Source organism: Lissotriton vulgaris, chromosome 4_1 (genome assembly GCF_964263255.1).
Source record: "Lissotriton vulgaris chromosome 4_1, aLisVul1.2, whole genome shotgun sequence".
In the NCBI taxonomy this organism is placed as follows: domain Eukaryota; kingdom Metazoa; phylum Chordata; class Amphibia; order Caudata; family Salamandridae; genus Lissotriton; species Lissotriton vulgaris.
The window spans coordinates 1,094,681,837-1,094,696,021 of NC_141691.1; the positions used below are offsets into that span (position 1 = coordinate 1,094,681,837).

Consider the following 14,185-nt stretch of genomic DNA (forward strand, 5'->3'; position numbering starts at 1 on the left):
CCAGCCGCATATGGCTGTGAAAGCTGATCTTGCAGCCCCTTGGCCGCTAATCACTGCCCTGTTTGCTCCAGCCAAACTTCCACGCACTGAAATAGATACAGTTGAGTCCATGCGCTGGGCCTGGGAGGGACTACAACGTATGTCCAATGCTCCGATGCTATCGGCTAATACAATGCTGATTGTTTGACATCCTACCTTCCCTCCTCTCCAGCCCTCCGGCATGGCTAAACACGCATTCCGCTTGGGGCTGGCAACACTGGCAGACCTCTAGCCTGGAAACACATTCTATTCTCCACCTGCCGCTTCTGGTCCCATGGATAATTTGCTTTTGTATCAGTTGTGGGCCATCTGTAGGGGGCTGCATCCTACGTTCCCCCAGCCCCCTCCTTTGATGACCACTCTTGACCTCCTATATTCGTTCCCCACTCCTCGGAAGTTGGTTACCAAACTTTACACCCTCATGCTGGCGGCCAACTCTATCTCCACTGAGTGCGCTCGTGTGGTGTGGGGCAGGACCTTGGAGTGGATATCTCCCAGCCCGATTGGCTTTGCTGTTGCAACCAAACAAAGCGCTTATCTCCTAACTATCGCCTGCGTCTTACACACTTCAAATACCTACACAGGCTTTATCGCACTCCTGTTCTGCTACACAAGTTGGGACTCATTCCCAGTGACAGGTGCTTGCGCTGTTCTGCCCCTGCTGTGGACTTCTCTCATCTAGCCTGGTTATGCCCAGAGGTCTCTTACTACTGGCGGGAGGTCTGCACTGCAATATCCGAGATCACCTCCTCTCCGGTTCAGCCCGAAACCCCCGCTCTGCCTCCTAGGCTTTGTTAAGTACTACCCAGATGCCTCCCACCTCTTGATTGCTATGCTGCTCATTCTGGCGTGGCATAGGGTTTCCATGTGTTGGGGTCACAAACATGCGCCTAATTTCGCCCAATGGCTCGAGGATGCATTGCGATGCCAGACCCTTTTATCTGGATTTCGTGGGACCATATGCCTGCGAGATCTCGCCTCCTCGAAATATGGGGCTCCCTAGTGACATACCTTCATACTCCTTCACCCCTGAGCCAAACTTTCACTCCCGCGATCCCCGCCGGCATTCTGCCCGCGGCGGCCGCCGGTGTAGGGCAGTAGCCACCTCCCTCCCTGTCCTCACTCCCATCCAGTCGGGCCTTCCCCTTTTCCCGTAGTGGTATGCCTCACTCCTACAACTGTTTATTGTTCAACGGTGCCTATGTAGTGTCTGTGTAAGCTATTGCCCAATGCTGATTTGTTTCACCTACCCTCTTCACAATCCGCAAATGTACTAATGTATCTGGTGCTCTGATTTGATGGAAAAATGTATTTTGTCTATGCAGTTTTGTCAATAAAGGTTTTTGAAAATCAAAAAAAAAAAGCTGTCCTGATTCAGAAATCTTCTGACACCTGTATTAGCAGGGCGCTGTCAGTCTTAGAGAGAGGTCAGAGTTATTGGGCGATTATATCAGATGTTCCCTAAAGTTGTCCTGATTTGGAGAACATCTGACACATATATTAGTAGGGCGAGGTCCATTTTAGTGAGAGGTCAGAGTTATTGGGGAAGAGGGGTCAAGCAATCGGCCCAGTTATTACAATGAGGAGCGGGAGCCTCCTATTGGAGAAAACAGGGATATGTTGGACATTGGTCATGTGCTAGGTCCCATTATAGTGTTCAGGATAGTGTGGTCCTGGAGTCCTTTATCCACTCAGCTATATCACCAATAGGTAGGGGGCGGGCATTTTAGAGCAAGGGTTCATGAGTAGAGGGAGTGGGTACATGTAATGTCCCTAGTTATTCCAAAAAGGAGCAGGGGGCGGCCATTTTAGAGCGAGGGAGGGATCAATAATAGTGGAAAGGGTCATGCACTCAAACCAGATATTCGAGAGAGGAGGGGACAGCCATTTTTAAGAATACAGGATTGCAGTGAGACGGGGACCTGAAGACATTCAAGGGGCACTTACCCCAACAAGAGCGTGTAGCAGGAAGTTCGAAAGTGGGGCCATTCCACACCGATCCTCAGAGCTAGAGCAGACAGCTCTCAGTGTCGGGGATGAGAGTTCCGTGAACCTTCCACAGCAGGAGGCTGGAGCTATCGCGAGACCAGAGTCACCAAGCCAATGCCCTGGGCCATACGGCATCCCCCGGTAACGGCCGGAGGCAGGCCAGGCGGCTGGGGTCTCAGAGAGACATTGTCATCCCGGTGTGGTAGCAGCAGGGGTCGGGCACATCGGCAGGCATAGCGATGTCCATGAATCCCAGGAATGGGGGGTCAGAACCACGACATCACAGCCAGCTGGGCATCAGGAATTCAGAGAGTGGTGCGTCACGGGGATGTTCAGGCGACGTCCAACCATTGGTGTCAGAGATCGAATACTTATACTCAGTCGAGCCTTTGAAGTGTGGGGGACTTCAAAGGCAGGTCTTTGAAGTGCCCAGAGGTTGTTGTCATGACGTGAATAGTAGCAGAAAGAACTCTGTGACGCCAAATCATATATTTAAAAGATGAGTAAGAAGGTCTTCATAATTGAAATATAGACTTTCTACAATACCAAAAACTGCTTTCAAACTCTGAAGTAAATCTGTACCGAGCTAATTGTGCCAGATATATCCAACAATCTTCATCTCCTCAAACAAGCTCAAATGCAATAAAGGGATAGAAGGCATCCAATATTGAAAAATAGACGCACTGCACTGCCAACAACTGCATTGGAAAGATCTGAGAGGAGACTCACAGTATTCACACTGCATTTGGTGACCAGTGATTCCACAATGCTCTGTGTTTTCATCTGAATACAATAATGTATAAAAAAAAGGAAAGATACGTGTATGAAGGACTTTGTTACAGGACACTATTCAAACCCTTTTTCCTACAGTTCTGAGTTCTGAAGACAACCCCTAATCAACGTTGGGTTTGAAACACGTTGGCAGCTTGATACATAGGGAGTGTGCCTATGGTAAAGAGAATTATTGGCTGGCAGGGAATGATGGGTGCAAAATAAATTGAATGGCCAGGTCTCTGTGCTAGGCCTCAAACTAAATGTTGGGTTAAGTCAATACTCATAGATTATGAGCCAATTCAGCAGGGGCTGAGTAAGGACATTCCATTGCGTGCCCCTTTTGTTTTCTTTCAATTTCAGAACTGGTATATTGAATGCTTCATGTTTCTGTTATGTGTTTTATGTTATGTTTATTAATTCATTGTAGTTACATTGCCTTGATATCTTTTTGATGTGGGAGATGTAATGTATGATTTTGTGCTTTGTTACATGAAGATGTTTCTCCTTTGTTACAGACAGTTATATGCTGAATGTATAATTTCTGATATACAGTGTGAAAATTACAGGGTGATCATAATTAAATTGTATGATCTCAAATTGAAATAATTTTGTTGCTAAAACTGAGTCAGACCTGGCGCTTGTTTGTTTCTTGGATATGATAGTGACGTAGCCTTGCTGACTTTAAACAGGCCCAACCTCTTGTTAGTTGTTGGACTTTCTAAAAGTGGCATTTCCCCCAATTTTTATTTAAACTGTACTTCACCACATGTTCGGATTTTAAATTAGGATTCCAGAGACACCAGACATTGGGGTTATCCTCCTGGTATCCTATGAGAGCGATAGGTCTTGCAGTAGTGAAAAATTACTTTGAAAGTTTTTCACTACAAGGTGATGAAAAACTTGAACGTGCATATCTGCCTTTTCAGTACAATGCACCCTGCCCTCTGGGTTGTCCAGGGCCTACCTTGGTGGTGCCATATATGTTTAAATAAGGAAAGTATGGGCATAGCAAATGGCTTAGTTTGCCAGCTCGATGTGGCAGCGTGAGCTACATACACAGGCTCTGCAGTGGCAGGCCTTAGAAAAGATAACAGGGCTACTTTAGGTGGTGGCACAATGAGTCCTGCAGGCCCACTAGTAGCATTTAATTTACAGGCCCATGGTACAGGGGGTACCACTTTACTAGGGACTTATATAGTATATCAAATCTGTCAATTAGGGATGAACCAATAATATAATGTTTAGGTGAAAGAGCCCAAGCACGTTGACATTATTAGCAGTGGTAAAGTACACAGAATACTACTACCAGGAAAATTGAGGTCAGAAATATGGAGGGAGGGAGGCATAACATTGGGGTAAGATCACCCTAAGGCTGTCAGGTCTAACACATGGCTTCCCTGTTTAAATTGTGTACTCTTGAAATACATGGCTAAAAATCATTAATATTGACAAAGCCAATAGCTCTCCCATCGCCAAGACCTATTGGCTTTGCCATTACTTTTTACAATAGCTTTCTCTGACAGTGCATGCGCATTCTTGGGGGAGCATCACACATGCGATTATAGATATAACTGAGGAGCAGTAATCAAAAGAGGCAGTTTCTAGTGAGACTTTATTATTTGTAGTAAATTTATCACTTTTTTCCTGTTGATTTACAATGTTTGCACAGATGTCTCAGTTACATTTCAAAGCCAATGCTGAATGTTACTGAATTAAAACACCCAACTTTCAGAAAGACTGCTGTGGAGTTGAGACTGACTGCAACTGTCATTGCTAGATATAATTTTCATGCTCGAGTCCTTTCCCCCCCCCTTTCTAGGATCTCAAATGGACTGTGTAGATTCCAATCGACCATACCCTGCCCCACCCTTGCATCTTTGCTGCTCTCTATTGACCATATACTGCTATACTTGGAACAAGTGCTGTTCTGTGCCTCCCCTCCAGTGCTCTGCACTACCTCAAGATCCCAGAACCCTTCTCAGCTCTCCATGTATGGATTATGTGCTGCTGACTTCTCCTTTTCTATTGCCCTTCCCCAACCCCCCTCTGGATACTATGCAGTCCCACCTTCCCCTTTAGACCCAAATCTGTTACTCCTTTTCAGCGTGTGTTGCTCCCCAATACGTTCCCCTTATTCATATGATATTTCATAAAGACCCTGCACTTTCCACCCTACTGGATCATTCACTGCCACCCAGACCATGTGCTGCTTCCCCCTGGCCCATGCACCTTTTCCACGACCTTGTGCAGTTCCTCCTGAACCCTGCGCTGTTGACCTGGAAATGGCACTGACCCTCCAGACCCTTTGCTGCTCCTCGTCCCCTAGTTCCTGTGCTGCCCCCTTAACCTCCACTAGTTTTCCTCCCTTTTACACTGTGGGGTTTATTTATGAGAGGCTGGTGCCACCAGAGAAACACTTTTTCAGAAGCTCCAGCGGTACAAGCCTCTCAATCATATCTATGAGGCCATGCAAAGCCACTCTGTGTGGTTTTGAATGTCCTCACAGATATGGAGTAAGACAAAGCAGCGCTTGCTCTGCTCTGCCTTACTGTGTGCCAGGGAGACATTCCATGGGCGCTGCTGTGGGTTTTTCCAGGCAACACCCTTGGGTTTTGATGCTGCCCCAGATGTACTTAATCATGTAAACCTGGGGAATCTCCAAAACGTTACAACTTACCAGAGCAGGTGGAACAAGGAGAAATATTTTTTTTTCTGCCTTGTATATTCCTCCTTCCAATGTGTGCTGCATTCTGCTGCACACATAGAGAGAGGAAAACACCTCTCGGGATTGTTATTGTGGAGGAATTTACCCCTTCCAGGGTGCACACATTCGTGTTAGGCTGCCAAAACAGAGTCAACGCACGCAGACAGGACAAGAATGCACCGTATTGCTTAAAAACAGTTCTTTCCTGTCCTTTTACTTTGGCTCAGGGCAGCACAGCAAGGTGCCTTGCTGCGCTGCCATACTCCAAAATATCATAAATCAGGCTCTGTGCTCACACCAACAATAGCACCAATCATTTTGTGAGCATTATGTGCTAGCTCTACAGATGCTGTACTCATTATGTAAGCGAAGGATTCCTCACTGCAGAGCCCCTTGCTGTACCTCTTTTGTGGGTGATGAAATATTGTCTGCTGATGCCTATGTGGTACCTGTTCTGTTACCGAATAAAGCTTGCGGTGCTGATGTCCATGTGGTACCTGCCTGTGTGTGCGAGAGAGGTATCCTCAATACTTCAAAATTATGATTTCCCTGTTTAAAATTTCTAAAGATGTGATTTAAAAAACCTTCGAATTAATCAACATTTGACTGTAAAAATCTTGGCAAACTGTAAAAGAGCCCGGTAGACCAGGACACAAAATGCTAAAAGAAATAGGAAATATAGAGCAAAGAAAGAGGAGATGGGCAGCCACCCAACCCTGTAAGAAAATACAAGAAAAGTAGCAAAGGGGGCAGGAAAATAGGTTGAAAAGAATGGAAGGGAAGAGAAAAAAGAGGAAATAAAAAAGTCAAAAATGGGTGAATGAAAAAGGGAACTATATTGGTGAAAACGTGAGGAAATAAAAATGAGCTAAACACGAAAAGTAGTAAAAATGAGAAGTAAAAAAAAGCAAGCAAAGCAATTCAAAAGTGAAATATTTCAAATAGAGAGTGACCTTAAAACTGCCGGCGAGCTTTAGGTACATGCTCCGTTTACTCTCCAGATGTTAAGCATTTCCTCATCCATTCACCTAGTCATGCCCTCATTCACTCATCCCTTCATCCGTTCTCTCATGCATGGAATTGCTCATCGATTTTTTTCAACTATTTATATTCACCCACACACTCACTCACTCATCCTCAGAAGCATGCACTCATCAAACTCGCCAGTCAGTGAACTAGCACTTTCTATTGGAAAATCCGGACCATTTTGTAAAGAATGCACAATTGCTTGTCCAGTATTCTTGGAATAAATCACAATGGGTACGAGTCAAGAAAGAAAACCTGAAAATTACGGGTGAGAATTTACGCCTCTGTCTCAGCATATGATTCTGTTTATTTCCGATTCGATAACATCCCTGTTAGCATGCATGGAAAGCTGTACCAGGCACAGTTTTCCAGGCATACTACCATGTATGTCTGGTGACTTTATAGAAAGTCTTCTACTAAACCTTTAGGAAGTTCTGCATAGTGTAAGTCCTCACAGTGGCAATGTACCTGTTCGTGCAAATACACATTTCTTCGCTCTGCAAGGGAAAAGCTTTTCCCTGTGTATAAAGTTCTTCCCTTACATTCCTACACTCCAGCAAACTTGGAGGTGATCCTCCTTTTCCTTCCCTTGCTCTGTTCAAATAAAGACATTCTAGCCCTTTTCTGGAATTAATCTCTTGCCATTTCCAAGGAGGAAAGGGGAGAGAGAGCAGTTTAAGAAAGCCCACAAAACTACATATTTTGCCGTTACCAAACTTAAAAGGGAAACAACCTGCAGCGGCCGTCTGTACATATTTATTTTCTCTGAAACGGACACTTATTCCCTGTGTAGAAAGTTGTCCACTTACATTCCTACATCCCAACAAATGTGGGGGTGATCTGTTCCTTTCCTTGTTCTGGAAACAAAGGTATTCTGGCCCTTTTCTGGAGTAAATCTATGACCGTTTCTAGTGAAGAAAGGGGACCAAGAGAAGTTTGAGAACGCTTACAAACCGTCATTTTTGGCTGTTCCAAAAAATGGAGGGGGCAGCACCCTGTCTGTATGGGCTGAGGGGTCACATCCCTCACCTTTTTCCAGACAAGAAGAGTGTCTGTTAGGCTGAACAAAAGTCTGCCTGACAGACACTCTCTTTGTTCAGGTCAGGTAGCCAAGACCTAGAAGCAGGGGCGGCCTTAGACATGTGCAAGCTGTGCACCTGCACAGGGCCACCAAACCCCAGGGGCCACCACGCCAATATATATCCTTAATATAATAATCCTCTGAGGATGGATACATATTTGCATGGCGGCCCCTGGCAGGGATTTGGAGGCCTCCGGCTCTGTTCCACTTCCAAACACCCTGACCGCCCCCCTTTTCCCTGGCCTCCGCGCTCTGCCCCGCCCGGACCCTCTCTTCTGGGGCCCCCTACCTAGGCTCCCTGCCCAGGGCCGCCATGAGCCTAGAGCCGCCCCTGCTAGAAGTGTCCTAAATGTGCAGGCTCCTGTCTGCCTGATCTGAACTTTGCCAGGTGGAGGATTTCACAGCCCTGTGGGCGTGGCCTCATCAGCCTAGCAAAAGTGCCTCAAGGCTCTCCTCCTTATGATGAGGGGGAGCTTCACTGATTGCCTCGGAGATGAGCGCTTCATTTTTGAGCCCTTAAGCGCCCAGGACTGAGTGTCAATCAGTGATACCTCGTCACAGAGTGGAGTGAGGTCAGCAGTCTCACTGACCCCATCTCACTCTGTGACGAGTGAGGGACTGCTGCCATCCCTCATTGCCTGACCATCGGTCAGCCAATGAGGGAAGGAAGCAGTCCCAACCATCCAGGGAGCGCTGAGGCTTCCCTCTCGGAGAGCTGCAGTGGAGGTAGGTTTTATGTGTTTTTTATGCTCAGTGCATTCCTGTGTGTGTGTGTGCTTGTGTATGGAAGTATGTGGATTTGTGAGTTAGTGTTATGAATGGGTGTATGTGCATGTGTGAGTGCATGGGTGTTAGTGAGTGTGTATGTGTGCGTGTGTGGCCCCTCCCGCCCCTCTCCCTGGTGAAATGACCCTGGAATTTCTTTGTGCATTCTAGATAAGAGTGGTGGGGAGAGGAGTTGGCCTAACGGCAAGGGCGGTCAACCTTGAATCTGGGGAACTGGGTTCGAGTCTCGGCAATGACGCTGAACAACCTGTGATTCTGGGCTTATCACTTAATTTCCCGTGCCTAACATTAATTATTGTGTCTTCATGTAATGCAACTGGTGCTATGTGTAGGGCTCTGATACCCGATCGGGCCAAGTTCGCGCTATATAAAACTCTGTAAAAAAAAAAGTTAAAAAAATTACATTTAGTCATGAAGGTACATTTGCCCTCAAATTTGCTTATGTGAATAGGCCTGATTTTCAAATATTTGAACTGATTATTTTGTTACTTTCTCTTAGAAATGGATTTCTCCGATCAAGAAGAAAATGTGGATTATGACTTTGCAGATGGCAGAACTGACTTTTTATTTTCAATCAACAAGCAAACTCTTACAGACAACACATTTGGTAACATAATAAAGCAATATTTACTATGGTTTCAAAAATATGTTGTAGTCTATGTGCGGACCTACCTAAACAGTGACAATAATATTGATATCATTGTAAAAAATAGCACAACGAATTTAATCCGCATGTTTAATTGTTTTCTAAAGTCATGTGTATTGGACTATATGAACTCCCAATAATTAGTGATATATATATATATATATATATATATATATATATATATATATATATATATATATATATATATATATATATATATATATATATATATATATATATATATATATATATATATATATATATATATATATATATATTCATACATATTTCAAGACAGTACCCATTAAGCCTTTCAGGCTTAGAGTGGCAAATAAATTATGCAAAACAGAAAGTAAAGAACTCTGAGAGAGCAGTTTCCAAGTTTAAGCAGAGAACAGCTTGGTTGGCACTGTGCTAAATCTATGCCTAAAGACTATTCTCCAACAAGTATTGGCATAGCCAATATGAATGAATAACTTTTATTGTGTGGTTACTTAAAACCATTACATTAAGATTAAGTATAAAATTACAAAAGTTTAAAAAAACCACAAAATTCCAGTAGTCAAGCGTATGTTAAAAGTTCCCGAAGTTCGTGAGGGCAAAAGGCCACAGAGTTTCTGGTGACAAGCATTTATAAGGAGTTCCCAAAGTTCGTACGGGCACACGCGGTCGGGGGCCTGAGAGGTCCACCGGGGGTTCGTACCGCAAGGTCTCTATTCCTGCGTGGCCCTTACTGCTGTCAACTCGAGCCGGGTCTGTTGAATAAATTTTCCGAATGAGGCCATCTGTTTTACTACGCTCAAGGTGAATAGATGATGGATTGCTTCCTTGACTGTACGTGTCCCAGCATCCCTCAGAATGGGCCTAAGGTAGAGAGTGCGGGGTGCACGTAGGGCGGGGCAGCAAAACAGTAAGTGGGCCAGTGACTCTCGTTTATAGTTGCAGAGTCTGCAATCCCGGACTCCAGCGCCTGCATTTTCCGGGTGATATAGTTCATTGAGCGGCAGGGGGTGCAATCTGTAGGCGAGGATCTTATGGAGTGCTGGGAGGCCCACGGCCTGCGTGAGATGATTTCGAGGATTTTGCGCGATGTGTGGCAAGCATAAGGACTCATGGAAGGCTCTTTTCCTGAGGGACTCCAGGTCCAGCTCCCGGGAGCGTGCACGCACTTGTCTCTTTATCACTTGTTTGATGGTAGTGTAGTTGACAAGATCTGGGTTCCACGACTCGATCGCCAGGTTCAATTGCGTCATAGCAGCTTCAATGGTAACTGACCAGGGGTTCCCTGGTTCCGTAAAGATGTATTTCAAGACAGCCTTTAGTGTGTTATCGCGTGCCGCTGTTGCGAGGTAATAATATTTGCTTAGGGCTGCCATTTCTTCCAAAGTTTGTTGGTTAAGGGCGAATTCCAAGCGGATTAGAGTGTTTCTTATACATTTCGGCAGGTGATACAGTCTCTTGTATGCCCCGCAATGGATTTTTTCCAGCTCCTTATTTAATTTGCCTGGGTACGCCTGTTGTGCATAGTTAAGGGCCAGCATTAGCTTGGCCTTAAGGACTCTTTGGATGGCCGTTGCTGATGGACTATGCATGAGAGCTTGTAGTTTGCATAGGGCGAAGGTGATGGACTTACCTTTACCCTGAACTTTCTTTAAGTGGGCACTGCACGACCCTGATTCGTGAAAGGAAGCCCCTAAGTATAAGTATTTCTGGGTACTGTCCAAGGTTAAATGGCCAAGGCTCCATTTTGCTCTTTTTTTTTTTGGGGTAGTGCCCAAAAATGACTATTTTTGATTTAGTCGGGTTTGCCACCAGCCTGTTTTTGTTGTTATATATTGCGAGGGCAGTGAGTGCCTTTTGGAGTCCTGTTTTTGTGTGATCCAAAATTACGAGATCGTCCGCATACTGCATGAAATGTATTTTGGTTGCCCCGATCTTTGGTGTTACTAAGGTGGCCCCCTGCAAGGCTGTCTCCATGTCTGCTGTATATAAGTTGAACAGTAGGGGCGCCAACACGCACCCTTGTTTTAGACCGCGGTTCGTGTCTATCTTATCAGTTGCGGAGTCGTTTGAAAGTTTGATTCTTACCCAGGTGTTTGGTACAGGGATTGTATCGCTCTTAACAGGGAAGGATCAATGTTCCAGTGGACCAGCTTTCTCCAAAGGATGGTACGGTCTACCCCATCGAACGCGGCAGAATAGTCAATGAAGCAGGCAAATAAGGGGAGGCTTTTACGCAGCCGTGCTCGATTGATTAGATAAGAGAGTGCAGTGATGTTGTCCGCGGTCGAGGACCCTGATCTGAAACCGGTTTGGCAGAATGGCAGGAGATTTTCTTCACTTGCCCAGTCTGTGAGATCTTTCAGGATGGCACTTGCATAAGCTTTACCCTCTATGTCCAGCAGAGCGATCATCCGGTAATTTGTTGGGTCTGATTTGGTCCCTTTTTTATAAATTGGGTGCAGGAGCGAGCCTCGCCATGAGTCAGGCACAGCCCCCGACAGCCAACAGTCAGAAAATAGGTGGGTCAGGTTTTCGGACCAGAATTCGATGTTTGATTTGAATAGGTGGCCTGGTAGACCGTTAGGCCCCGGTGTGCCGTTTGCTCGAATTTTTTTCAATATTTTGGACACTAGAGTTTTTCCAGGAGGGGATGTTATGTTAGTAGTTAAAGCCGGGTCCAATTTTTGTGGGGTGGTGTTGTGAGGCTTGATGGTAAGTCCTTCTTCCTGGTAGAGTGCTGTTACGTGGCGAACCCAGACAGATGCCTCGAGGGCGTTTTCTCTATGATTCGTGCCTCGACCAAGGTGACTGATGTAACTCCAAAACTCTTGTGATTTTCCGGGGCTCAGTAGATCGAAAATTTTCAGCCACTGGGCCTCGCAATGATTACGCTTTGCAGCCCACACTTTTATGGAGTGGCTCTTTGCAACCTCTTGCAATTGGATTTTGTTCTTAGTTGTGCGGTTTTTGCTATAGGCTTTACGTTTTTTGTTTAAGTCCTTTGCACTGGTTTTAATTTCTGCATTGAATCCAAGTGTGGTCGGAGGATGCCAGCGGATTGCCCTCGGTTTGTCTCCACCTCCCCTAAGTTCTGCCGCTAGTGACAAAGTGATTCCTTCCCATGTGGCTATCATCTCCTGATTGTGTTTACGCGGGGACCAGCCTGCCCACGTGTTTACCCAGTTGTTAAAGGTTGCTGTGGCTACCTGCCCCCATTTTATTCTTCTGGGCAGTTTTGTTAATTCTTGGCCGTCCGATGCTCCCACACATATCGGCTGATATCGTGATTGCACCGATAAGTTCATGGTTGTTGTTAAAGCTGCGTGGTCGCTATCATTACGTTGGTGAACCATGAAATGTATCATTTTGTCTTGCAGGTTATCGCTTAAGATGATGTAATCGATCGTCGTTTGGTTATTATACGTGTGACCGATCAAGTCTCCCGGGGTGTTATTTAAAAGCAATGTGTGGGCCGTCGCCAGTTTGTGAGAGTTTAAGAGTTCATTTAGTGCTTCGGTCCCCCCGCTGTGTTGTTTTTGCTTGGTTGAAACCCCTATGTTGTGAATGTTAAAGTCACCGAGGATAATGCAGTCTAATGTTGGGTGGCCTAGCAGTAAAGTTTCTAGTTGATTTGCGAGTGTGAGCGAGTTAATTGTGTTCTCCTGCGAGTTGTGGTAGATGTTGATTAATAGTATTGGTGGGATTCCGTTGGTCGAGTTGGGGAATTTCAGAATACCCGCCTGTAGGGTGTCTGGTAAATCATGTATTTCCAAGAATTCTATGTTCAAGGCATGTTTTATATAGACGCACTTTCCTCCTGATGGTCTTCCAAATATGTTGGTCTTTTTGGCCGCTTTACTATATTCTGCATATCCTCTTAGCGAGAGTGGGTGAGTCAACCAAGTTTCCTGTGTGCAAATAATGTCTGCTTCCTCCAAGAATTTCACCGCAGCTGGGCTTAGTAGCAGCTTTTTGAGTCCTGAGACATTCCACGTTAGTATTTTTAGACTCTCGGTGAATTTCTCTTTTTTCTTTAGATTTTTTTCTCGCTCGCTAGCAGCATATTGAGATGTACGAGCTGAATTTGCGGGGCGGGCTGTGTTAGGAGCTGGAATTTAGTGCAGATGGCAGCCAGGACCAGTCGTTGCATGAGGGGCCCCTGGTTGTGCACAATCATTTTCCTTGAGTGAGGTTTGTTGTGATCTTAATTGGGGTGCCATCGATTGGGCTGTTGTTTATGCTGCCTTTGCACCCCTGGAGAACGGACTCGATTTTTTGCCGATGGATAGTAGGAGCGTTTATGGATGTAGAGTCAACCATGTCCTGTGCCTGATTGTCCGGTTTAGGGTGTGGAATCGATGCTTTTAAGATTAAGGGATACTTTTGGGTCGGCTTTACCTTTATCTTTATGCCCCAGCTTTCTAGTAGTGGCTGTTGGCTCCTCAGTGCCTCCGCCAGGTCTGGTCTGATGAAGGTTAATTCCGTTGTTTCGTTTTTTTCTTCGGCGTCTGGGGGCAGAAAAGAGATGGTCTCGATGTCTTTGGTTTTTATGCCTTCCAGTCCCGGCAGATTTGCGCAGAGTGTTAAGAGATTACTTCGGTTCAAGATGTCCCATTTTCCTTGAGAGATGTATTCTGGGTATAACAGTATTTTACGGTCCTCTTCCTTTGCTTGGCTTGGAATGGCCTTTTTAAGCCCGGGCAGGTGAGAATTTGTCTGCTGGTTTGGTCCTATTGTCACTTGAGGTGCCTCCATGGGCGTTGTGCTAGAGGAGCAGTGCTTATTCCGTTGCCTATCAACGACTTGCTCTGGTTTAAACGGGGTTGGCCCATGGGGGGCACTCTGAGAATCACTGTTGATGACGTTGATACTTTTTGGATTGTCGGGGGCTATTACTTCGCTCATTGTGAGCTTGGTTTGTGCTGGGTTCTCAGATCTGGTTTGGCGGGGCTCTTGTAGGTGTTGCCTGACTTCAACAAGGTTGGTTACCTGCGAATCATGCGCTTGTTTTTGTGTTTTTGGCGCTGTCGCGGGTTGAGAAGCCAGGGGGGGAGCAAGCGAGCTTGGGTCCTGAGCTGAGGTGGAGATGTGCAAATTTTCGATCAATGATCCTGTGGCTTCTGCTGTATGCATGGGG

At 45.7% G+C, this 14,185-nt stretch overlaps 1 protein-coding gene across 4 annotated transcripts in view; it reads left to right on the forward strand.

Annotated features, from left to right (window-relative positions):
- Positions 1-14,185, forward strand: part of SLC9A3 (solute carrier family 9 member A3) — a 1,201,500-nt gene that overhangs the window by 1,094,562 nt on the left and 92,753 nt on the right. For all 4 annotated transcript variants that reach the window (XM_086965314.1, XM_086965316.1, XM_086965315.1 and 1 more), the window contains one exon: positions 8,899-9,006. In XM_086965314.1, the coding sequence (XP_086821440.1) occupies positions 8,899-9,006 (108 nt within the window). The remainder of the gene's footprint in view (positions 1-8,898; positions 9,007-14,185) is intronic.